Source organism: Jaculus jaculus, chromosome 1 (genome assembly GCF_020740685.1).
Source record: "Jaculus jaculus isolate mJacJac1 chromosome 1, mJacJac1.mat.Y.cur, whole genome shotgun sequence".
NCBI classification, from domain to species: Eukaryota; Metazoa; Chordata; class Mammalia; order Rodentia; family Dipodidae; genus Jaculus; species Jaculus jaculus.
In genome coordinates this window covers 103,162,908-103,188,382 of record NC_059102.1, presented here as the reverse complement: position 1 = coordinate 103,188,382, position 25,475 = coordinate 103,162,908, and the positions used below count along the sequence as shown (strand labels likewise).

Here is a 25,475-nt window from a genome sequence, read left to right as displayed (position 1 = left end):
GCCTGGAAGAAATCATTAGCCTTAATTGCAGCCAGCCCAGGGTTAGGCCCAGGGTTATTGCCACGGGGCTCTTAAATAGAACAGGTGTGAAATGCAGGCACCACCCTATAGGAGTGGACCTGAAATCGGGCAAACCCTACAATAGAAGCAGGAGTACAGATGAGAAGCCCGTGGACTGGGCAGGGCTCTGTAGCAGCCAGGTCTCTTGATGGCGGAAGTGAGGCAGGAGCCTGGGGCAGCAGGGCCTGAGTTTCAGAGTGGCGTGGGATGGGAAGGTATGGACACTGAGGATGGCCTAGGGTTGGGGTGGTGGCCCCAGGCAGGGGTGACGCTTTCTGGCTGACCGGAACCTGACCTACTTCCCCTTTGTCTACAGCAGATCAACCAAGATTTGAACATCCAGCTGCTGAAGGATGGCTACCGGTTAGATGAGATCCCGGATGACGAGGACCTAGACCTCATTCCCCCCAAGTCTGTGAACCCCACCTGCATGTGCTGCCAGGCCACGTCCTCCACCGCCTGCCATATTCAGTAGCGGGCAGGGCCATCGCGGCAGCACGGGCCAGGCCAACTGGGGCCAGGTTGGACAGGGCAGGGGCCGACCCCTGCCCAGCTTGTCCACCCACCCCCAGCCTGCGCCCCCTACAGCCGCCAACCTTGTAACAGTCATTGCTTCCTCCTATGGTAGGACGTGTACCTCTGTTGTTCATGGAGCCGGAGAAACCAAAACCGGGTCTGTCTCCACCCCGGGGACTGAGGAGGGCTCGGCACTATTCAGTTACTTGGGGGCACTACACCTAGCACCCTGCCCCACTCCCCAAGGCTACAGCTTGGGGGCTACACTGGATGGCAAGGAGGCCCACCTTAAGGAGCCAGGTGGGGAGAAATCATAGTTGGGGGTTGGCCCCATCCCAGCGAAGCCATGAACTCCGCCCTCCCCCCAATTCTAGCCTGGCAAGGAGATGGGCTTGGAAGAGGACAGGCCCGAGGCAGTGGTGACAGGTCGGCTTAGAGCCTCTTCCACTGCTCCCTGCCAGCCCGTGTACCTATTTGTGTTTTCTCCTCATCTCTAGATGGGAAGCCTGGCAAAGCTGACCACCACATCACTTCCTTCTTCCTCCACTTTGTCCCACCCACCTCCTTTCCTTGCTTGCTGGGGCTGGGGGAAGGTAAGATGGGCCTTAGAGAGAGGCCAGGGGTGGGCATGGTATGAGCAGCTCTCACCAGTGCGTCTCTCTCTCTGCTCCCACCCCCCACCCCACTGTTTCTGCTCATCAGTTCTAGGCTAGAAGTAGGGGGGCAAGACTGGCTTCCAATGCCCCATTCCCATCTCACCCCAGCCCAAGGTCTGGCTCCCAGACAGGCTTTTCAAGGAACAAGCTTTTAGGAGAATACAGTGCGCTGAGTAGCTAGCTGCTGCGTGTGTGTGCTAGGGAGTGCCTGTGGAGCTGTGTGTGTGGCTGCCAGGATGCAAGTCCCTCTCTCTCTCTGTCTCTCAAGGTGTGTCTATTCCTGAGGCAGATGTGGTGTCCGTGGTGGGGAAATGACTGTGTGGTCTGTTTACTGTGTGAGAGACTGCTCAGCGATGAATGGACCGGAGCCCTAGCCTGGCAGTCAGAGCCTGGGTTCTGGTCCCAGCTCTGACTCTCTCCCTGAGCTTTTCAGCAAGCCTTGGACTTTTCCTGGCCTTCAGTTCTCTCAACTGGAAAATAAAGAGCAGCTTTATTTATATGAAGTAATTCTTAAGGCCCTTTCAAACCTGAAGGAATCTCTTCACAGGAATTTCTGCAGATGACTATGGGAGATGTGTGTGTGAGAGAGCATACCTAGGGAGCTCTCTGTGGTGTGCATGACTGTGGCGGAAAGCCTGGATCTATTGAGAGAGAGAGGTGTGTGGACGTGGGTGTCTAATATGTGTAGCTAGCTGTATGAGGTGTCTGTGAGTCAGCATACATCTACAGCGGGGCAGGAAAGCTAAGGATGCAACTCAAGGAGGAGGAGAAGGTAAACAGACTCTCTCCTGGGCTGGCAGTAGAGACCTGCCCTCATAGGAGAGAAACTGAAAGCAGAGTCTCAGACCACTTGGTCAGTGCCCCAGAAGCCTTCTCAGCAGAACAAAGGTGTTCACTTCCCCAGCCCTCCATGCTGACAAGCCCCACATGCTAGTGTATCCACTGTCATGGATATCACTCACATGCTGTTCTCTGGACACCAGCCCCGGAAGCTGGAAGGGGAAGAGGCGGCGAGAGGAGGGAGTGGGACTGCTGGCTTAGGAAAGAAGCACCTCTCCCTGCATCACGCCCCAGAGCCATCTGCTCCAAAGTATTGGGTGCAGCTTTCTACCCCCACCTCCCATACCTTTAACCCACCCTTACCTCCTCTAGTGCAGAGACCCTAGTTAAATAATGAGGAAACACCAAAGGGAGGCAGGTCAGAGAAAACATCTACAGGGTTCACAAGGCCTACAGTTCTCCCCATCTGAGCCCCCCTCTTTCTCACCCTGGTCAACATCCTACCACTGGTCAGGCAGGTCTCAGAACCAGGCGTCCTCCTGCCACCACTGTCATCCTGGGTTCCTTGGCTCACCCTTCTAGAAATGGGTACCTCCTCTCTTTAGACTGCTGCTAACTTACTGTGGGATTCTGGTCCATTGTTAACATCTGTGGCCCTGAGGAGCCAGGAAAAAGCTCCTTCCACACAGGACATAATAGTTCATTGGTAGGCAAGGGCTCCAGACTTGAGGCTGTATAGACGGTGGGGAGAGTATAAGATCGGCAGCCAACAGCTTCTGTGTCCAAGGAGAGTATAAGATTCCCTCCTCCCCTGTCTGGGAGTTGAAGGGGGGAGCCCAGGCCTTAGCTGGCCTCTGTCCCCACCCCGTAGATGCTGCCTTAACACCCCCCCCCACCTCGGCTGTGGCTGCCACCCAGCCAGGTTTCTCCGCGCTCACTAATTTATTTCCAGGAAGGTGTGTGGAAGACATGAGCCGTGTATAATATTTTTTTTAACATTTCCATCGCAGTATTGACCATCATCCTTGGTTGTGTATCGTGTAACACAAATAATGATATTAAAAGCATCAAACAAACCAGACTGAGCTCCCTACCTGGGGTGTGGGTCAGGGCTGAGAAGGGGGAGGGGAGAAGACTGATCCCCTGAATGCACATGCCACTCTACCTCCACTTGTCATCTGCCATGTGACCCAAAGCGAGTCACAACCCCTCGGAACTTCTGTCTCTCTCCAGAGGTGAGAGGCCTCTTCCAGGTCTTCAGGGGTCCTCTGAACTCTAGGAAGTTTGGCTTCTTTGAGGAGCTCAAGGCAAGAAGGTGCTGGACTAGGAAAGAAGTTAAGGCTTCTCACCTCCTAGAGATGGGGCTGAGCCAGGTGATCTCACAATGGGCAGTGCCCATCATGGAGGGCGCTGGGCGGGGTTGGGAGCAGGAAGACTGTAGGGAAGGAAGACAAGAGGCCCTCCACAGGAGGGGTCAAAGCAGCCAGGGGCACCTGCCAGGCTGGCAGTGTGGGCTATCTAGAGGAGGAGTGGTCACTGATGTCCAGCAGGAGCCCTTGATAGGCAGAGCCCACCACAGAGTCCTGAGACAGCACCATGTTCCTCTTCTCCCGTAAGACCAAGACACCCATCAGCACATACACTCACTCCTACAGGGCTCCTACCTCCATCAAAGAGGTTTATAAGGACCCACCTTTGTGGGCGTGGGAGGCTAACAAGTTTGTGACTCCGGTAAGTAGAGGTTGGGTTGGGGAAGGACAATGTGACCATGTGTGTCAATGACTGGCATGTAGTTGTCACTGTAATATTTGTCATCTTGTTTATGTGTTTTGATTTTTGTGTGTGCCTACCTTCATATATGGGGTGCATGTGTGTACATGAGTATAGAGGCCAAAGGACAACCTCAGATGTCAACCTCAGGACCTCAGGAATGCCATCCACCTTTTCTTGAGACAGGGTCTCCCATTGGCCTGAAGCTCACTGATTAGACTAGACTGACTGGCCAGTGAGCCCCAGACTTCCTCCTGTCTCCACCTCCCCAGCACTGGGATTACAGGTGTGTGTCATGTGGGCAATAAGGGATTACACTGAGATCTTCATGCTTGCAAGGTAAGTACTTTCTCAGCTGAGTTGACTCCCAGATCCCTTATTGAGTGTGTGTGTTTATTTAGAGAGAGTGAGAGAGAGAGAGAGAGAGAGAGAGAGGGTGAGAGAATTGGTATGTCGGGGCTTCAGCCATTGCAATCGAACTCCAGATGCTTGCACCACCTAGTGGGCATGTACAACCTTGCATTTACCATTGTGCATCTGACTAACATGGGATCTGGAGAGTCAGACATGGGTCCTTAGGCCATCTCTCTAGCCGTGTGTGTGTGTGTGTGTGTGTGTGTGTGTGTGTGTGTGTGTGTGTGTTTTGTTTCAAGACAGGGTTTCACTCTTGTAGCCTAGGAGACCTAAGAACTCACTATGTAACCCAGGCTGGCCTCAAATTCATGACAATCCTCTTAGCTCAAACTCTCAAGTACTAGGATAATAAGCATGAGCCATCATGACCAGCTATTCTGTTTGTTTTTGTTTTTGAGGTAGGGTCTCGCTCTAGCCCAGGCTGACCTGGAATACACTATGTAGTCTCAGGGCAGCCTCAAATTCACAGTGATCCTCCTACCTCTGCCTCCCGAGTGCTGGGATAAAAGGTATGTGCCAACACGCCTGGCCTTATTTTTGATTGTTATTTTGGTAGTGCTCAGATCAAACCCATTGAGTATGCTAAGCTATGAATTAGAAAGAGCCCCAACCATTTTCCTTTAAAAAATTTTTTTTTTGTTTATTTATTTGAGAGTGACAGAGAAAGAGGCAGGTAGATAGAGAATGGGTGTACCAGGGCCTCCAGCCACTGAAAATGAACTCCAGATGCATGCGCCCCCTTGTGCTTCTGGTTTATGTGGGTCCTGGGGAATCAAGCCTCAAAACAGGGTACTTAGGCTTCACAGGCAAGCACTTAACCGCTAAGCCATCTCTCCAGCCCCATTTTTTTTCCGTTTTATTTTAAGATAAGGTCTTGCTGAGCTCCTTCATCTGGCTGTGAACTCACTCTGCAACCAAGGCAGGCCTTAAACTTGCAATCCTCCTGCCTCAAACCCCCTGGGTAGCTGAGATTACAGACCTGTTCCAACAGGCCCAGCTTCTTTGTGTACTTTGTTCATTTGTCTAGGCATAAAATATATAATGGTGGGGCAGGGAAGATGGTTCAGAGGCTAAAGGTGCTCGTTTGCAAAGACTGATGACCCTGGTTCAATTCCCCAGTACCCACATAAAGCCAGACACACAAAGTGGTGCATGCATGTGATGTAGCTGGTAAAAGGCCCTAGCATGCCCATAGTCATGCTCCCTCAAATAAAAATACCTTTTAAAAAATGTACAGAGGGGCTGACTTAGCAGTTAAGGCATTGGCCTGCAAAGCCAAAGGACCCAGGTCCAATTCCCCAATACCCATGCAAACCAGGTGCATAAGGTGATGCATGCATATAGAGTTCATCTACAGTAGCTGGCAGCCCTGGTGTGCCCATCCTCCGTCTCTCTCTCTAATAATTTTTTAAAATGTACAATGGTATGTAAAGTACTACAGGATCCTGCCATCATGGAACTACCCAAGGATGGGAAGTGTTGAGAGACTGATAAAAAGAAATGAAGCTGGAGAGATGGCTTAGTGATCAAGGCACTTGCCTGAGATGCTTAATGACCCAGGTTTGATTTCCCCAGTACCCATGTAAAGCCAGAAGTACAAAGTGGTGCATGCATCTGGAGTTTGTTTGCAGTAACTAGAGGTCCAGGTACACCCATATTCATATTCTCTCTCCCCTTACAAACAAGTAAATAAAATATTGTTTTAAAAAAAGAAATAGTTGTGTGCAATGGCACACACCTTTAATCTCAGAACTTGGAGGAAAAGGTAGAAGGATTCTCTGTGAGTTTAAGGTCAGCCTGGGCTAGAGTGAGACCCTACCTTAGAAATAAAAATAAACAAAAGGTTTGTAAATTGTCCAAAATAATGTAAAGAAAATAAACAAGCTGGTGCACACCTTTAATCCCAGCATTTGGGAGGCAGAGGTAGGAGGATCACCATGAGTTCAAGGCCACCCTGAGACTACATAGTAAATTGCAGGTCAGCCTGGGCTAGAGCAAGACACTACCTTGGGGGAAAAAAGGAAAAAGAAAGAAAGAAAGTAAATAGGGCAATGGAAAAGGAAAGGAGGGGCTCCCTTAGGTGACAAAAGGTCTTTTGCTCATGGTGATGCTGAGCTGAGACTGGAAAGATGAGGAGGGAGTAGCCATGGGGAAAGTTGAAAAACCAGAAGAGTAGAAAGTTCCAAAGTGACCAGGAAATGCAAAAGCCTTATGTCTACCCATAGAATAGGCCATAAAATGTTCTATAGGCACATCTTTATGCCTGTATATCAGTTTCTGCCTGTCTATGACTGAAGATGTATGGCCAGGTGAGACTGTGAAGCTTTCTCCAGAGAGAGAGAAGACTGGGAGTCAAGTTTTGACTCTCTCTAAGAGAATTTGCCTGTGTGTACTGTCCAGTAAAACTGCTAAATATGTTCATGTGTAGGCACCTGGGATACACAAAGGTCAGCTAGAACAAATGGTGCATGCCTGTAATCACATCACTAGGAGGGAGGCTGAGGCAAAAGTTCAAGTTCAAGGCTTGTAAGGGCTATGGAATGAGTTCAAGGCCATTGTGGGCAGCTTAGCAAGACCTTGTCTCAAAAAGCAATGTTCAGGACTGGAGAGATGGCTTAGTGGTTAAGCACTTGCCTATGAAGCTTAAGGACCTCAGTGCAAGGCTTGATTCCCCAGGACCCACATTAGCCAGATGCACAAGGAGGCGCACGCATCCGGAGTTTGTTTGTAGCAGCTGGAGGCCCTGGTGCGCTCATTCTCTCTCTCTCTATCTGCCTCTTTCTCTCCCTCTCTCTCTCTCTCTCTCAAATAAATTAATTAAAATAAACAAAAATAATTTTTAAAAAAGCAATGTTCAGGGGGCTAGAGAGAAGGCTTAGTGGTTAAGGCACTTGCATGTGAACCCTAAGGACCCAGGTTTGATTTCCTAGTACCCACATAAGCCAGATGCACAAGGTAGCACATGCATCTAGAGTTCATTTGCAAGGGATAGAGACCCTAGCATGCCCATTCTCCCTCTCTCTCCCTCTCCCTCCCTCTCTCTCTCTCTCTCTCAAATAAATATTTTCTTTTTTTTTTTTAATTTATTTATTTATTTATTTATTTATTTGTGAGCGACAGACACAGAAAGACAGATAGAGGGAGAGAGAGAGAGAATGGGCGCGCCGGGGCTTCCAGCCTCTGCTAACGAACTCCAGACGCATGCGCCCCCTTGTGCATCTGGCTAACGTGGGATCTGGGGAACCGAGCCTCGAACCGGGGTCCTTAGGCTTCACAGGCAAGCGCTTAACCACTAAGCCATCTCTCCAGCCCTCAAATAAATATTTTCAAAAAAGTAATATTCAGGGCTGGAGAGATGGCTTAGCCATTAAAGTGCTTGCCTACAAAGCTAAAGGACCCACATTCAATTCTCTAGGACCCACGTAAGCCAGATACACAAGGTGATGCATGCATCTGGAGTTCGTTTGCAGTGGCTGGAAGCCCTGGCACACCCATTCTCATTCTCTCTCTCATGCTCGCTCTCTCATAAATAATTTTTTTAAGGTAATGTTAAATCCTCAGTTATGGCAAAGAAACAAAGAAAGAGAGAAAGAGGAAGGAAAGAAGAGGAAAAGAAAGAAGAAACGAAAAAGAAAGAAGAGGCAAAGCTGGGTATTGTGACACAGGCCTTTAATCCCAACACTAGTATGTAAGAAGATCACAAGTTCAAGGCCAGCCTGAGCTACATAGAGGGTTCCAAAATAGCCTGAGCTACACAGTGAGAGCCTAACTAGAAGGAGAGGGAGGGAGCAGTGAAGGGAGGAGGAGAAAAGAAGAGAAAGAGAAGAGGAGCCAGCTCTTGCCTTTAAGGAACTCACAGCAAACAAGTGAACAAGTTCAGATTGTTTACCATGGGCCAAGATCATATGACAGTTTTCCAAGAAGGAAGCACTCAGGTCTTAAAGAGCTGTTGCTGAGTGACCATGGGAAGGAGATTTTCTGCAGAAGAGTCCTAAGGGGGGGTGGGGGGAAAGAGCCTGGGCCCCACCAGGAATTGAACACCAGAAGAGGGAGCTTCATAGGACACCCAACACTGCCACAAGAAAACCAAGAAGGACCTAAGAGGATTAAGGACAGAAGGAAGGCTCTAGGTTTCTGAACCTAGAAGTGTTATGGCTGAATGAGTGAGTTCCAGGTCAGTCTGGGCTAGAGTGAGACCCTACCTTGAAAAAAAGCAGAGAGGGAGAGAGAGAGAGAGAAAGAGAAAGACGCCTCATATTACAGAATCAAAATGAATCAGAAATAACAAATCGCAAACTCCAAACAACAAGAATATCAGATATTGGAATTATGAATCAAGAAATATGACAAAAATTTGAAGTCCTCAAAATAAGTAACAAAAGTAAATAAGCCATGCATGGTGGTGTGTGCTTCTAATCCCAGCAGTGGGAAGGGAACTGTGAAAGACAGTATGAGAAGATCCCACTCACCTAAGCAGTCCTCGAAGGAAAGAGGGAAAGAACAGTGTTTTCTTCTTTCAAGGTAGGGTCTCTTGCTGAATCTAGAGCTCACTAATCTGACTAGACACACTAGCCAGCCAGCCAGGGGAGCCTCCTGCTTCTGCTGCCCCAGTCAGGGATTTCAAGCCTGTGCCACCACACCCAGGTTTTGTGTGGATGCTGGGAATCTGAAGTCTAGTTCTTGGCAAGCATTTTACTAACTGAGTCAACTCCTCAGTCCAGAATAGGCATTGTCTAAGGAGAAAAAGGCTCAGAATTTTCCAGAACAATGACAAAAATGAATCCACAGATTCAGAAAAATACAGAAGAGATTTTAGTTAAGTTCCTCAGAATAAAAAGTGTAAAACACCAGTTATGAGATAAATTTGAGCTGGAAAGATGGCCAAATGGTTAAAGGCAATTGCTTGCAAATCCTGCTGGTTAGGGTTCAATTCCCCAGCACCCATGTAAAGCCAGATGCACAAAGTGGTGCATGTATCTGTAGTTTAGTTGCTATGGGAAGAGGCCCTGGTTTGCCCACCTCCAATTTTCTCTGCTTACAAATAAATAAAATAAATTTTTAAAAGATAAGGGATAGGGCTGGGCATGGTGGCACACACCGTTAATCCCAGCACTTGGAAGGCAGAGGTAAAGGATTGAAGAGCTCAAGGCCAATTCCAGGTCAGCCTGAACTAGAGTGAGACCCTACCTCAGAAAACCAAAAAAAAAAAAAAGAAAAAAAAAGAAAAGAAAAGATAAGGGCTGGAGAGAGATGGCTCAGAAGTTAAAGGCACTTGCTTGTAAAGCCTAATGGCCCAGGTTCAATTCCCCAGTACCTACATAAAGCCAGATGCACAAAGTGGTACATGCATCTGGAATTCATTTGCATGAGGCCCTGGTGCACCCATTCTCCCTCCCTTTCTGTCTTTCTCTCAAATAAATAAAATAAAAGGAGATGATCTTAAAAGCAGGCAGTAGCCAGTGTGGTGGCACATGCCTTTAATCCCAGCACTTGGGAGGCACAGTTATGAGGATCACTGTGAGTCTGAGGCCAGCCTGAGACTACATAGTGAATTCCAGGTCAGCTTGGGCTAGAGAAGACCCTACCTCAAAAAATCAATAATAAATAAAAGTAGCATTTTTTTTTTTTTCTTGAAATCCTAGGGATTGAATCCAGGGCCTTCTTCATATTTGGCAAACACTCTACCACTAGGCTATCTGATCAGCACGGGAGTTTTGACCTGCTCTGTTTCTGACCTGGGCAGGTTCACCTCTCCTTATGCAACCTGGTGGTCCCCTGCTCCCTGGAGGTCACCATATTGATGCCGAACTTAGTGCGGACACTAAGCACAGCACACTATAGCCCAGAACTCCTGGACTCAAGCGATCCTCCTGTCTCAGCCTCCCGAGTAGCTGGGATTACAGGCATGCTCCACTGTGCCAAGCTACTAAGTTATCAGACCTATTTGTTTTTCCAGGGGAAAACAACATTTTCAGAGTGTTTTTTGTTTTTTTTTTTTTTTGTTATTGTTGTTTGTATTTGTTTTCTTGGCTTTTCGAGGTAGGGTTTCACTGCAGCTCAGGCTGACCTGGAATTCACTATGTAGTCTGAGGGTGGCCTTGAACTCACAGTAATCCTCCTACCTCTGCCTCCTGAGTGCTGGGATTAAAGGCATGCGCATTCATACCCGGCTTTCATTTGCTTGTTTTTTGAGACATGGTCTTTCTATATAGCTCAGGCTGGCCTCAAACTCATGGACCTCTGTCTTAGCCTTCTGGTTATCTTACCTCAGCCTCCCAAGTGTTGGGATACAGTCCTGCATCACTATACCTGTGAGTTTGAGGCCTGCCTGGAGTTACAGAGTGAGTTCCAGGTCAGCCAGAGATAGAGTGAAACTCTACCTCAAAAAAGCCAAAAAATGGGCTAGACAGATGGCTTAGTGGTTAAGGCACTTGCCCGCAAAGCCAGAGGACCCAGGTTCGATAATAAGCCAGATGCACAAGGAGGCGCATGCATCTGGAGTTCATTTGCAGTGGCAGGAAACCCTGGTGTTCTCTCTCTCTCTCTTTCTCTCTCTCTCTCTCAAATAAATAAAATAAAAATTTTTTTTTAAAAAAAGCTAAAATATAGGGCTGCAGAGATGGTTTAGCAGTTAAGGTGCTTGCCTGCAAAGCCAAAGGACCCAGGTTCAATTCCCCAGGACCCATGTAAACCAGATACACAAGGTAGTGCATGCATCTAGAGTTCATTTGCGGTGACTGGATGCCCTGGTGCATCCATTCTCTCTCTTTGTCTCTCTCCCTCTCTTCCTCTCTCTTTCTCTTCCCCTCTTTCTCTCTCTTTCTCTTCCCCTCTTTCTCTCTCTCTCTCAAATAAATAAATAAAAATATAAATTTAAAAGCCAAAAGATACAAAAGTGAAAAATAAAATATACTTTGAGAAGGAAACTGATCACAGAAGGAAAAGTCTAAAATCATCCAAATAGGTAAATTTAAATAAACATTATCTTTAGAAATTAGTTATAGTTATTTTTAACTTATAATATAGGAAGAATGAACTAAAATATTATAAAACAATATAATGTAAGCTGGAATAGGATAGAATTGTGTTCCCCGGTCCTCACATCCTAAGGAGAGTATAAGATGTTGAGGGTTTATACTGTCAACTAGCTGGATATAGACATCCCAGAATTCACTTCCCTAAGAAGCTCCCATCTGCCTTACAGAGAAATTTGCTTGATATTTGGAAGGTACAATAAAAGAACAGCATTTTTGCCCCTTGAGAGTTTATGTGGAGCTTGGCATGATATTTCATGCTTGTAATCTCATAACCCAGGAGGCTGAGGCAGGAGGCTCATGAGCTTTGATATACTTAGAACTGAAAAGACAATATATTAGGGCTGGGGAGATGGCTCAGCAGTTAAGGTACTTGTCTACAAAATCCAACAGTGTGGGCTGGAGAGATGGCTTAGCGGTTAAGTGCTTGCCTGTGAAGCCTAAGGACCCCGGTTCGAGGCTCGGTTCCCCAGGTCCCACGTTAGCCAGATGCACAAGGGGGCGCATGCATCTGGAGTTCATTTGCAGAGGCTGGAAGCCCTGGCGCGCCTATTCTCTCTCTCTCCCTCTATCTGTCTTTCTCTCTGTGTCTGTCGCTCGCAAATAAATAAATAATTTTAAAAAAATCCAACACTGTGAGTTCAATTCCCCAGTATCCATGTAAAGCCAGACGCACAGTGACAAATGTAACTGGTGTTCATTTGCAGGGCCTAGAGACCCTGGCATGCCCATACTCTTGTCTGTCTCTCTCTGCTTGCAAATAAATATTTTTAAAAGACAACATATTAAAACTTGGGCACAACAAAGGTTGTAGAGCCTAAATCTTTGTCTAGGCCTAAATCCTTACCTAAGAGTAAAAAGAGAAACAATAAGAGCACAAAACTGAAAAAGAGTAGAAAACAGAATGAAAATAATGAAATAATAATGCAAATAAGAGCAAAAGCTAACTAGAAAGCAAAGATTCAACAAAACCAACAGTGAGAATTTGGTTCTTTGATAAGACTCATTCATAAAACAGACAAATCTCTAGAGAGTTATTAATCAACAAGGACAAGGCAAAGACACAAAAGCAGCTTCTAACCTACAGTGTAGGCAATAACAAAAAGATCAATGTTCCAAATACCTTTATTCTAGTCAAATTAAAAACAATGAACAAATACTTGAAAATAAAGTTTGCCAGCCCAGTTGAAAAACTAGAAAGGTGGGTGGGTTAGTGTGTGAGGGTAATGCCAGCAATTTGGGAGGCTGAGGCAGGAGGATCTCAAGTTTGAAACCAGCCTGGGCTATACTAGTGAGCCCTCGTTTCACAAAAACAACACAAAGGAAAACAAAATCTTATTAAATACCTTTTAAAATACTTCAATAAATGGATATATATAACATATTAATGTATGGGGGAAAAAAAGTAGCATCAATACAATCTGATTACAATCTTATGGCTGGCCTTGAGTGGTCAGTAATCCACTTGCCTCAGCTTCCCAGCTGCTGAAATTAGAGGTGTATTCTACCATGCCTGGCTTTTTGTTGTTTGTCTTTTTTATTTTATTTTTATTTTTGACAATTTCATACATGTTGTTTGTCCTTTTTTTTTTTTTTTTTTTTTGAGACAATCTCACCAGCTAACCTCAAACTCCCAATCCCCTTACCTCAACTTCCAAAGTACAGGGATTACAGGCATATATAATCATATTTGGATTCATCAGGATCTTTTAAGGAATTTTTTTAATTGATAGAGAAGAGAAAAGGCCCAAGACATAGACAAAACATCTGAAGAAGAGGGTTACCAGATGTGGTGGTCTACGCCTGTAATACCAGCACTTGGGAGAATGTGGCAGGAGGATTGCTGTGCTTTTGAGGCCAAACTGAATACCACAAGGAGTAAGCAGGTCAGCCAAGGTTACATAATGAGGCCCTGTCTCAAACACAAACTGGTGAGGTGATGCAGGCCTTTCATCTTAGCACTCAGGGCTGTGGTAGGAAGATAGCTATGAGTTCAAGACCAGTCTGGGCTAGAGTGAATTCCATGGCAGTCTGAGCTAGAATGAGACGCTGCTTCAAAAAAAGAAGAGGAGAACCTGGCATGGTGGCGCACGCCTTTAATCCCAGCACTCAGAAGCAGAAGTAGGAGGATCACTGTGAGTTCAAGGCCACCCTGAGGCTACATAGTGAATTCCAGGTCAGCCTGAGCTAGAATGAGCCCTTACCTTGAAAAACAAAAACCAAAATTGACATTTCTAAAGAAAATAAGCCAGGGGCGGGGTAAAGTGGCACATGCCTTTAATCTCAACATTCGGGAGGCAGAGGTAGAAGGATTGCCATGAGTTTGAGGACACCCTGAGACTCCATAGTTAATTTCAGGTCAGAGCTAGAGTGAGACCCTACCTCGAAAATCAAAAAAAGAAAAAAAAAAAAAGAAGAGGAAGAGGAGGAGAAATAATTACCCAATCAGTTATTAATGAAAGATATTAATTTCTTTTTAATTTTTATTTTCGAGGTAGGGTCTCACTCTAGCCCAGGCTGACCTGGAATTAACTATGGAGTCTCAGGGTGGCCTTGAACTCACTGCGATCCTCCTACCTCTGCCTCCCGAGTGCTGGGATTAAAGGCGTGTGCCACCACGCCCGGCTTATGAAAGATATTAATTAAAAATTATAGAAACAGGCTGCTGTGGTATCTCTTGCTTGCAAATCTTTCTGGTCCAGGTTCATTTTCCTGGTACCTCCCAAGTGAAAGCTGAAGCAAAGCTGGTCCATGGGTCTGTGGTCACTAAGGGCCCAAACAACGTGAGGTGGGGCCATGAGAAGTTTTGCAATCAACCGTTGAGTTCTTTTACAGTAGCCAGGGACCCAGTCTCAAAGACAGTGGAGCACCATAAACCAGGTTCAAGGCCACACTGAGACTACATAGTGAATTCTAGGTCAACTTGGGCTACAGTGAGACCCTACCTTGAAAAAAAAAAAAAGATAGTGGAGCACAGACGCCTTCAAGTTGTCCTTTGACCTCCACATGTACCCTGTGACACACATGTTCATCCACACACTCAAGCAAATAAATAAATTTTAGGGGCTAGGGAGATGGCTCAGCAACTAAAGACACTTGCTTGAAGGCTAGAGAGATGGTTTAGTGGTTAAGGCACTTGCCTGCAAAGCCTAGGAACGCATGTTCGAATCTCCAGGTCCCATGTCCTAAGTCAGATGCAAAAGGTGACACAAGAATGCAAAATGTCACTACATGTGCCACAAGGGGGCGCACGTGTCTGAGTTCCTTCACAGTGGCTGAAAGGCCTGGCTGGCGCATTCTCTCTCTCCCTCCCCCCTCCCTCTCCCTCAAAAATAAAATAATTTTTTTTCTCTTTCTCTTTCTGTCTGTCTGTCACTCTCAAATAAATAAATAAAAATAAACAAAAAAATTTTTAAAGGCACTGGGCTGGAGAGATGGCTTAGCGGTTAAGGCATTTGCTTACAAAGCCAAAGGATCCCGGTTCAGCTCCCCAGGATACACGTAAGCCAGATGCACAAGGGGTGCATGCATCTGGAGTTCATTGGCAGTAGCTAGAGGCCCTGGAGCAACCATTCTCTTTCTATCTGCCTCTTTCACTCTCTCTCTCTTAAATAAATAAATAAAATATTTTAAAAAATAACAGGAGCCAGGTGTGGTGGCACATGCCTTTGATATCAGCACTTGGGAGGCAGAGGTAGAAGGATCACCATGAGTTCAAGGCCACCCTGAGACTACATAGTGAATTCCAGGTCAGCCTGGGCTAGAGTGAGACTTTACCGCAAAAAAATAAATAAATAAATAAATAAAAATAAAAATAGAGCTGTAGAGATGGCTTATCCATTAAGGCATCATCTTACAGGCCTAATTGCCTGGGTTCTATTCCCTGGTACCCATGTGAAACCAGATGCACAATGGACTTGTGCATCTGGAGTTCATTTGCAATGGGTAGAGGCTCTTGGCACACCCATTCTCTCTTTCTGTGTGTGTGTCCCTGCTTGCAAATAAATAGGTAAAACTATTTTTAAAAGGGCTGGAAAGATGGTTTAGTGGTTAAGGGGCTTGCCTGCAAAGCCTGAGGACCTATGTTTGACTCTCCAGATCCCACATCAGCCAGACGCACAAGGTGATGCAAGCATGCAAGGTTGCACAAGGTGGCACAGGCATCCGGAGTTCTATTGCAGTGGCTGGAGGCCCTGACACACAATTCTCTCTCTCCTACTTTCTCTCTCTCATTAAGAAAGAAAGAAAGAAGGAAAACAGGGCTGAGGAGATGGCTTAGCAGTTAAGGCGTTTGCCTGTGAAGCCTAAGGACCCACGTAAACCATATGCACAAGTTGGTGCATGTGTCTGGAGTTCGTATGCATGCCCATTCTCTCTCTCACCCTCACTCTCTCTCTCTCTTTCCCCAATAAATAAATAAAATATAAAAAAGAAAACAATAAAAAGAGTAGACCCATAGATAGATAGATAGACAGACAGACATATATGGAAACAATATTCAACCAAGACAGTTGACAATAAGGCTATGGAAAAGGATATAGCAGGCATGGGATATTTTACAAATCTATAGGGAATGAGAGTCTGCTCAATGGGAGAATTGGTTATTCATATGGATAAAAATAAAATTAATCCCTAACTTCCACTAAACCCAAAATACAAGCCCTGACAGAGTAAATGTGGAAAGTAAACTGGTATAGCTTTCAGGAGAAAATGTGAGATACTATTTCCATTATTGGAGAGCATGGATGGATTTCTTATAGTCACAAAAGGCATTAACCATAAAAGAAGAGATTAATAAATTCAACTATGTTTAAATTAAGAACTGCTGTTCATCAGAGACACCAGAAAGAAAATTAAAGATAAAAGCCACAAACTGAGAGATTTGCAATATGTAACTGATTAGTATATAGAATACCTAAAGCATATATATAATCCTCTGGGTTAAAATTGAACACACATGCATTTTGACCCCCTCCCAAAACCCTTCTAAAACTACGGTAAGTTGATATTTAAGACATAGCCTCACAAAGATGGTGAGAATGAAAGGGACAAGGCCAAGAAAAATCTGGCAAGTAAAAAAGATAAGTAGTAACTGAGTGAGCAGATCAGAGAAAGCTGAGTCCAAAGCCAGCAATAGAAAACCCAGGATAGAATTCATCTTAAAACTACGAATTTAGAAAAGGCTCAAGAATTAGTAACCGTCGTTCTCTGGAAGTGAAGATGGGACAGGAACAAGGCTAAAGTAAGGATTATGTGAAAGCCCCTTAAGAAGTAGTTAAGCCTGCTAATCTCTTCCATTCCATGCTGCAGTGTGGCCACCTTGCCACTTCTCTGAAAAAGGTCACAAGGCTTATTTTTTGGTGAGGATCTTGAAAACACGTGAGCCTCCATATACTGAATGCTAACCACCACCCCAACCCGCCCTCAGCACCCGCAGCTGCCTTCTGCACCGGTCTGCACAGCCAGACCCTTACCCTAGGCCAAAGATCAAAGGAGCCTTTCTGAAGAATCTGATCCCCCACGAGGAAAGACATAAAGACACTGGCATTAGAGGTTATAGATGTAGTCCAAGCAGACTAGGAGCAGGTGCTCCCCGCTCCCACAGTGAAACCCATGGCTGGCAAAGCCCACCACAGCTCAAAAGTTTACACAAGCTCTTTTAGTCTGTCCTACTCATGAACATGAGCAAAGACTACAGACATCTGAGGATGTCTGAGTTCCTCAGAGTGACTGTCTTTATATTTGTTGAGTGTGTTTGTGGAGCTGCATGTTTAGTGTGTGGGTGGGTATATTCAAGTGTGTGTATATGGATATACACATCTGTATGTACGTGCACAGCTGAGATGCATAGAGGTAGGGGTGTGTGTGTGTGAGAGAGACGCTCATGGAAGTGCTGAATCTTAGGCCCTTGAACACACATCTCCCACACCCTGCCCTCTACTCATCTGAGACTGTGACTGTGCCAAATCTGGCAAGATAGCATCAGCTGGGCACACATGATCCAGAAAACCCTGAGCTAAGAGGTTTCCTGGGAGCAGCCAGACATTGCTGTAGCCACAAGAAGCCTCTACCCTTAAGATCATGGGGGTCCAGTGTGAGTGGCCCCAGATGCCTTTTCAAACTGGCCATCTGCAGAGACCTATAGAGCCTGTGTCTCACCTGGCAAACAAAAAGCTAACACAGAAAGAGGACACCACAAAACGACCACAGCTGACATGAGAACCCATCCCTCAGGTATAGAGAGGGGGTTAAGAATCTGCCCAGGCTGACCTCCAGAAGGACTGGATCTAGATCTAGCAGTGTCCCAAGGCTGGGATCATTGTGCACCTAACCGCTTCTCCACTCCCCCTCTGCCTAGGGTTTGACTCACACAATGCGTCGGCATGTGGATCCTGAAGCCCTGCAGAAGATGGCCAAATGTGCTACACAGAACTCCAGGTTTAAGAGTTCCATATCAGGCCACCCTTACTTGCCTGAAAAGTACTGGCTCTCTCAAGAGGAAGGTAGGGCCACACCCCACACCCAACTCTAACCTTAGCAGGGGCTCCAGCAATGATCCCTAACTTGAATGCAGTTTACATCCTTGTCTCCATCCTGATCTTCCATTAGCTTTATCTCTACCCATGATCTGGACCTCTTCCCTAACCTGACTCCCAGACACCTGCTTTAATCCTGGCCTTGGAGGAAAAAAAAACAAAAATGAAGACATTTAGGAGCTCCATGCCTGAAAATAAAACTAAACCAGTCATGGTGGCATGCACCTGTGTTCTTAGCTACTTGGGAAATTGAGGCAGGAGGATTACCTGAGCCTAGGACTTTGGGTCCAGCCTGGGCAACATAACCAGAGTCCAATGGGTGAAGGGGATCTCACACTTAGCAAAATTTAGAAAGAATTGACACACCTTAAACAAATCTGATTGTGGTCAAGGTCCTATCTCCTCCCATCTGCTTAGGAAACCTGTTTTATCAGCTCTCTCTCCATCTCTCCTGTATCCCTAGGCCTCACCATAACTCTTTCTCTCAACTGGTGGCATTTTTATTTTCTGTATCAAACTAGGGTCTCACTCTAGTCCAGGCTGACCTAGAACTCACTCTGTAGTCCCAGGCTGGCCTTGAACTAACTTACAGCGATACTCCTCCTACCTTTGCCTCTTGAGTGCTGGAATAAAGGCGTCCATCATCATGCCCATCTACTTTTTTTTCTGCTTAAAATATCTCTTATGCTTCTCTTTATTTTTTTAAGATTTTATTTTCATTTATTTGAGAGTGTGTGTGTGAGAGAGGGAGAGAATGGTCATGCCAGGGCTTCCAGCCACTGCAAACGAATTCTAGATGCATGCGCCACCATGTGCATCTGGCTTACGTGGGACCTGGAGAATCGAACCTGGGTCCTTAGGCTTTGCAGGCATGTACCTTAGCTTCTAAGCCATCTCTCCAGTCCTTGCTTCTCTTTTTGACAGCCAAAAGTCTCAAAAACAGAGCCTGTACTTATTGCCTCTAATTTTTCACCTTTTAATATACTTTATGAAAAATTATCTTTCTCCTTTCACTAGTTATTAATGATCTACCTCCCTGTCCATTTCAAGCAAACATTTTTAAGTGTTGAGCCATCTCCGTATCCCTCCCTGACCATTTCAAAAGAACAAAGAGTTTTTTAAAATATATTTTTGTTTATTTGAGGCAGACAGAGAGAATGGGCATACCAGTGCCTCTTCCCACTGCACATGAACCCCACACACATGTATCACTTTGTGTGTCTGGCTTTACATGGGCACTAGGGAATTGAACCTGGGCTTTCAGGATTTGCAAACAAGTGCCTTTAATCACCTAGCCATCTTGCCAGCCCTAAAAGAACAAAGTTTTATTAACAGCTATACCTTTTCCCATCAAGGGGCTTCATAAATACCTGTCTTCAGAAGTATTTGTTGAACTGATAATTCCCAACTAAAATTGGTAGTCTGTATCTCCTACACTCAGATATTAAAACTGTCCTTGTGTGGTTCTGATGACCCTGTCAATGGGGTTTTGTCTTTACCCTCTGAGACCCACCATACATTTCACTCTTGTGACCAGTGTCCATTTGTTTGTTTGTTTGGGCAGAGTTTCATTTTAGCCCAGGCTAACCTGGAACTCACTTGGTAGCTCAGGAGGGCTTTGAACTCATGATGATCCTCTTACCTCAGGTTCCCAAGTGCTAGGATTATAGGCATGAGCCACCATGCATGGATCTGATCACTCTCTTCTGAAAGCTATTTCCTTCCTCTGCTTCCCTGATGTTTCACTTTCCTACATTGCTTGTATGCCCACTGTGGAAATATGGGGTTCCTTTGGACGCTATCCAGAGCCTTCTTCTCCTCTCCCAAGGCCATTTTACCTAAGTCACCCGTAGCTTTAATTACTATTGCTCCAAGTCTATTTCCAGCCTTATCCTTTCACCAGAAGTCCATTCTCTAGCATCTTATTATGGCCATTATCGGATATGCCCAAGCACCCAATATCAGATCCCGCAACTCAGAATTGCAATTGCCAACATTCTTTCCTTTCCCCTCATATACCTGTTTGCTTTTGTTTTTGGTTGTTTTTGTTTGTTTGTTTGTTTTTGTTGTGTGTGTGTGTGTTTATCTATTTGTTTGTTTTGAGATAGCAACTCACATATTCAGGCTGGTCTCATCTCAAACTCTCTATATAGTTGAACTTTTCATCCTCCTGCCTCTACCTCCCCTAGTGCTGGAAGACTGAACCCATGGCTTTGTGTGTGCAGGGCAACACACTACAACTGAGCTACTGAGTCCTTTTTGTTTGTTTGTTTTTGAGGCAAGGTCTCATTCAGGAGCCTAAGCTGGTCTGGAACTCACAATATAGCCCAGGCTAGCCTCAAACTCTTTGTCTTTCTCTCGCCTCAGCCTCCTAGTGCTGGGACTACACACATGAGCCACCAAGCCTGGCAACTTCTCTTGGGATTTTTTTATCCTGTCTCTCACATGAGTCTCTCAGACGACTGGAGAGTGGATCACAGAGGGCTTTACAGGACAGAGTTAAGTGATAAAGGCAGTGTTAAAGGATTTAAACTACAGTAGTATCTCTTTAAAAATATTTTTATTTATTTTCATGTGTGTGTATGTGTATCTGCACACCAGGACTGTTGTAAATGAATGTGCCACTTTTTAGGTTTGGTTTTACATGAGTACCAGGAAATTGAACTCAGGTCTACAGACTTTGCAAATAATCACATTAAGCTGCTGAGTCATCTCCCCAGCCCTAGGATAGTCTCTTGATCAAATTTCATTTATGGAAAAGTACCACAGCTTCTATGTTAATGTTGGATTGTTGGATTTCAAAGATGAAGCAAAGATACCAGTAGACTAATCATAATAGCTTGATATATAACATTTTTCTTTTCTTGCTCTAAATTTTATTTTTAGATTTATTTTTATTTATTAGAGACACGGGGGGAGGTGTGGAGAATGGGTGCACCAGGGCCTTTAGCCACTGCAAATGAACTCCAGATGCATGTGCCACTATGTGCATCTGGCTTACGTGGGACCTGGAGAATTGAACCTGGGTCCTTAGGCTTCGCAGGCATGTGCCTTAACCACTAAGCCATCTCTCCAGCCCTTAAATTTTTTTAAAATAATTTATTTGAGAGAGAGGGGGAGAGAGAGAGAGAGAGAGAGAGAATAGGCACACCAACGCCTTCAATACACCACCTTGTGCATGTGTCTTACATGGATCCAGGAATCAAACCTAGGTCCTTTGGCTTCACTGACAAATGCTTTAACCACTAAGCCATCTCTCCAGCCCTTGCCTTTTTTTTTTTTTTTTAATTTCTGTAGTTCTAGGGATCAAATCCAGAGCCTTGCTCATAAAACTTCATCCCCAGCCCCACAACAAACCTTTGACAGACTACCCATCCCATTTTAAAACACTGAGTAAACTGAGACAGGAAAATTAACTTGGTCAAGGTCATACACAGCTAATATTGGCAGAACTGAAATCTGAATCCAGGTCACTATACTTTGTATATTTGTCTAACCATGATATTATTATGTCTCCTGGCGAGGGCACTACAAGATAAAGTACTGCTATCACAGGGGCTGGAAGAGGGAATAGATTCAGGTAATTTTAAGAAGGCAGAAAAGGCAAACATTGGGCTTGGATGTGGAAGATGAGAGAAAAAGAAGAATTGGCAGGAGGCCTCATTTCCAGGTTGGCCAATTCAAAGAGGAGTTGGTGTAAAAACAGGTAGCACAGTGGATCCAGCCCTGGCTCAGAAACTTGTTTTAGGTGGGACATTGGCTGCATCTCAGTGGCAAAAGGCAAGTGTAAGCTGGGTGTGGTGGCCGAGGTAGGAGGATGGCTGTGAGTTGCTGAGACTACAGAATGAGTTCCAGGTCAGCCCCGGCTATAGTGAGACCCTACCTTGGGCGGAGGGTGGGGGAGACGCAAGGGTGATGGGCAGGGTATGATGTCCCATGCCTGTAGTCCCAGCCCTAGAGAGAGTGAAACCTGAGGAGAGTTTGAGACTAGCATGCTCGGCAAAGACTTCCAAGCTACATAGCAGATCCTGTCTCAAAACAAAACAAACACCGGGCAGGGGCCAAGGCTGGGCCTGGGAACGGGCTTGAGGAAGGTTGTAAGAGTCAGTTTTGTGATTGGCATCAGTGAAGGAATATTTTGGGGGTCCCAGATCCTAGTGGAAGGAATAATGCCATGTGACTTCTCCACCCTACAATGAAGACGACAAATGCTGCCCAGGCTACCTAGGCAGTGACCGATACAACACCTGGAGGACAGAACCCAACAGCACCTACTGGAACAAGTACACCTGCCTTCCCCCATTATCTAAGGTACCTACGGAGCCTACCACCAATGTCTGTCTGGAGTCTGGGACACACCCACCCACCTCCTACACAGCAGCAATTCATACTTCACCACTTCCTCATTCCTTCCTATTAACAGTGCTCAACAACTCTCCCCATCTGTGAAACGAGGGTCTGTGGGGTTTTTTTTTTAGCTCTAAGCGGAGCATGGGAGTGGGATTATGATATGGGTCCCAATTTCTTTTTTTTTTTTTTTTAACTTTTGGTTTATTTGAGAATGACAGAGAGAAAGAGGCAGAGAGAGAGAGAGAAAGAAATGGGCACACCAGGGCTTCCAGCCACTGCAAACGAACTCCAGACGCGTGCGTCCCCTTGTGCATCTGGCTAACGTGGGACTTGGGGAATCGAGCCTCCATCCCCTGTCCTTAGGCTTTACAGGCAAGCGCTTAACCGCTAAGCTATCTCTCCAGCCCTGGGTCCCAATTTCTTGACTGGGCTTGGTGGTGGCATGGCTGGCATGTACCCCTTGATCTATGACCGTTTTGAAGTTTTCCAAGTGGCCAAGATGGTCCTGCCCCATCTGGTCTGGTCACTGTGACACCAGAGTTGTCCAAAGAGTCAGTGATAAACTAGGTCCTCCTGCCTCACCTTGCCCTCCTTTGTGATGTGAGCAAGAACTAAAAGCAGAGCAGCGCTGCTCAGTAGCAGTGCAAAGACCAGAAACTGTTCCAAGCTGGAGGCCACCGCCTTTCACCAGGACCGTGAGGAGGACCCAAGGCCAGAACAGGGGTGCTAGACTGACGCTTTTTGAATTAGAATTTCCTCAAGGATCAGAATTATTCACACAAGTTCCTCAGGTGATTTTGAAAGGACAAACAATATTGAAATCCCTCTATTGAGAGACACGGGAGACAAAGAGGCAAGGGCTAAAAGTCTGGCTGTCAGAGGGCTCAGTCAACCCCACACACCCACCCAGCCTAGCTCCCCCAAGGCGGAGCGAATGCGTTGCCCTGCAACAACTCCAAACACTCAGCCTTGAGTAAGAGATGGTGTAGCTTGGAGACAAGTCGGGGTGCTTGGGGAAGACCTCTCCCCCAAAGGGAGCTACTCCTCCTGGTCAAAGCTTGAGGCAGCATGTGTGCCACTTCCAGGAGACCGGGATGGACACCGTGGAGCGAGGAATGCCCTTGGAGTACCCTCCTAAGCCGGAGCGCCTCAATGCCTACGGTAAAGGGAGGCGGGACGGTGAAGGGGGAAGATGATTGAGTGCAAAGGAGGCCCGAGGGAGGGAGGAGGGCCTGGGGGACAGGCGGCAGTTCAAGAGCCCAGAGAGGGAGCCGGTTGGAGTGACCGTATCTGCATTTGTCCCTGCTTTGGTCTCTGCCTTCCGCTGTCTCTGACCCCGCCTTTCCCTCTGTCCCGGGCTCTGGACCGACCGGCTCAGAGCGGGACGTAGTGGTGAACATGCTGGACTCGCTGTCGCGGAACAAGCAGCTGCCGCAGATCGCGCCTCGCTGCGGGTGCGTGGACCCGCTGCTGGGCCGCCAGCCGTTCCCGGGGTACGAGAGCGCCTGCTCGGGCCGCCACTACTGTCTGCGCGGGATGGACTACTGCACCTCCGCCCGCGGGGCTCCGTGCACCGAACGCCGCCTGAGGCCTCTGGGCCCGGAGCTGCCGACTGTAAGGTTCGCAGGGCGCCGCCTGCCTCGGCCGGGCTCCGCCCCCGCAACCCCCAGAGCTAGGGCTGCACGTGGGCATCCCAGCCCCAGGCCCTCGGCCACGCTCTGCCCGGCTTTACTGCCCAGTTGTGGGCTGCCCTCGGGCTCCGGACACAAGCGAACAGCTGAAGCGGAAAACCAATACAGTTACTCCAAATCCTCAATCCCTGTCCCTTTTGAACTGTGCTCAGGGTCAACCTGGCCACTGTTGCAAGAGTTTTGGAGGACTCACTCCCCACCGCCCACCCCCGCATCAGTCGCATCCTTTTTTTCACACCCACCATCCCTGGGCCCTACCTGAACCCCTGACAATGAAGACAGGAACTAGCCTGTATGAATATTCTCTATGCCTAGGCCTGGGGCCACTATCAGGAATGGACACTATAATTTCTGGGGGCTTGAGTGAGCGAGGAAGTAGTGTCCGATTTCCCATTGCAGCCCTGGTTTGCTTAGAACCCCTCCTGCTCTAGAAGCGTGTCACTTCTAAACGCAGCATCCCTCCTGCACTCTGGGTCACAGACAAGGTGGTTCTGGCTTGGAGGAGCTACCAAGGCTGACGCAGTTTAGGGATCTGTGCAGAAGTCTTGAACCCTGTCTCTAATCATGGTGATCCTCTGTCCCTTCCTCAAGCCCAAAGATTCTGACTAGGTCTTATCTCTTAAACGGGCATGGGGCTGTGGGAAAGTGCCTCTGAGCTTTTAGAAGCCTTAGAATTGCTGCCCCTGACATTTGCTTTAGAAATTGCTGTCCCATGGTGAGAGTCTGGGGGACTTCCAGACCCTCAATGAGTACATCACACCCTCCCCAGAATCCTGCGGGCTCCACAGCCCACCCTGGGTGGCATAGACCCTTAGGCCTTGTGCAGAGAGGGCCCTTCCAGGGGCTTCCCAGGGGCAGTACCACAGAAAGGGGTCTTGAAGGGCACACAGGAGGAGGAGAGGAGGATCCTGGAGCCATAGGACTGAACACCTGAAGCTCAGTTTGGTCTACTTTTTGGCTGGGGAGATGGTTCAGTGGTTCTAAAGGGGCTTGCTTACAAAAAGACCTACTTTTCCCTAACCAATGCTACTTCCTCCTTCAGGAGTATGTTGCCCTACGATCACCGGCCCGGAATGCAGTGTGCTGTTACAACTCCCCCGCCCTCATACTACCCATGTCCCAACCTTAGGTAAGTCTGGTGCACAAGCATTCACTTGCATTCACACACTGGGCAACGGAGATGAGTTGGGGTGAGAAATGTCTGTTTGGATGCACCGTCAGGAAGATGACACGAGGGGGAGCTAGAACCATGGGGAAGTCAACCCCCATAAAAGGCCAGGAAGACCCCAGGAGAAGGCAAGGAGGCCCTTATTGAGGGCTGCAGTTGACAGTAGACTTTTGGTTGAGGCCAAGAGGCCAAGGTTGGGGAGTACTTATTGGGTATCAGAACCTCAACAGCAGAACCCAAGGGCAGTGAGATAGTAGTGTTAGAGGTAAAACGTTGAAAACTGGAGTCAAAACATTCACTTTGACACATGAAAGTACAGAAGGGCTGACCTTTCTCTCCGTACAGATGGGACACAAGTCACTTCAAGAAGACAGGTGGTCCCCAGAGAAACAACTATGTCGTCCACCCTGAGTTTGTGTCAGAGGCCTATCCTGACTACCATTGCTGGTAAAGTCTTGGCCAGGCCAAAGGGGTAAAGCAATAAAAGAACTCTTCACCCA

At 46.8% G+C, this 25,475-nt stretch overlaps 2 protein-coding genes across 6 annotated transcripts in view; both read left to right on the top strand.

The window, feature by feature from the left end:
• Positions 1–3,088, top strand: part of Fam219a (family with sequence similarity 219 member A) — a 63,195-nt gene extending 60,107 nt beyond the window's left edge. For 2 of the 4 annotated variants that reach the window (XM_004658362.2, XM_004658365.2), the window contains exon 6: positions 380–3,088. In XM_004658362.2, coding sequence (XP_004658419.1) covers positions 380–535 — 156 coding nt within the window. In that variant the 3' untranslated portion in view covers positions 536–3,088. Of the gene's footprint in view, positions 1–376 lie in introns of all 4 variants that reach the window. The other 2 variants (XM_004658361.2, XM_004658364.2) reach the window with 1 other exon arrangement.
• Positions 3,089–3,608: 520 nt separating this feature from the next.
• C1H9orf24 (chromosome 1 C9orf24 homolog) lies at positions 3,609–25,475 on the top strand. 2 transcript variants are annotated; one of them, XM_004658366.2, is made up of 7 exons: positions 3,609–3,743; positions 17,589–17,733; positions 21,968–22,077; positions 23,202–23,277; positions 23,495–23,735; positions 24,850–24,936; positions 25,321–25,475. In XM_004658366.2, exons 1-7 carry the CDS (start codon positions 3,609–3,611, stop codon positions 25,424–25,426), a joined length of 900 nt encoding a protein of 299 aa, XP_004658423.1. In that variant the 3' UTR covers positions 25,427–25,475. The 2 variants fall into 2 exon arrangements, with proteins under 2 accessions (XP_004658423.1, XP_044997932.1); XM_045141997.1 differs by lacking the exon at positions 23,495–23,735.

Coding starts and splice junctions, on each gene's coding strand:
- C1H9orf24 (XM_004658366.2), top strand. CDS start 3,609: ATGTTCCTCTTCTCCCGTAAGACCAAGACACCCATCAGCACATACACT. Junction 23,736..24,849: donor CCGGAGCTGCCGACTGTAAG/GTTCGCAGGGCG, acceptor TTCCTCCTTCAG/GAGTATGTTGCCCTACGATC. Junction 24,937..25,320: donor TACCCATGTCCCAACCTTAG/GTAAGTCTGGTG, acceptor CTCTCCGTACAG/ATGGGACACAAGTCACTTCA.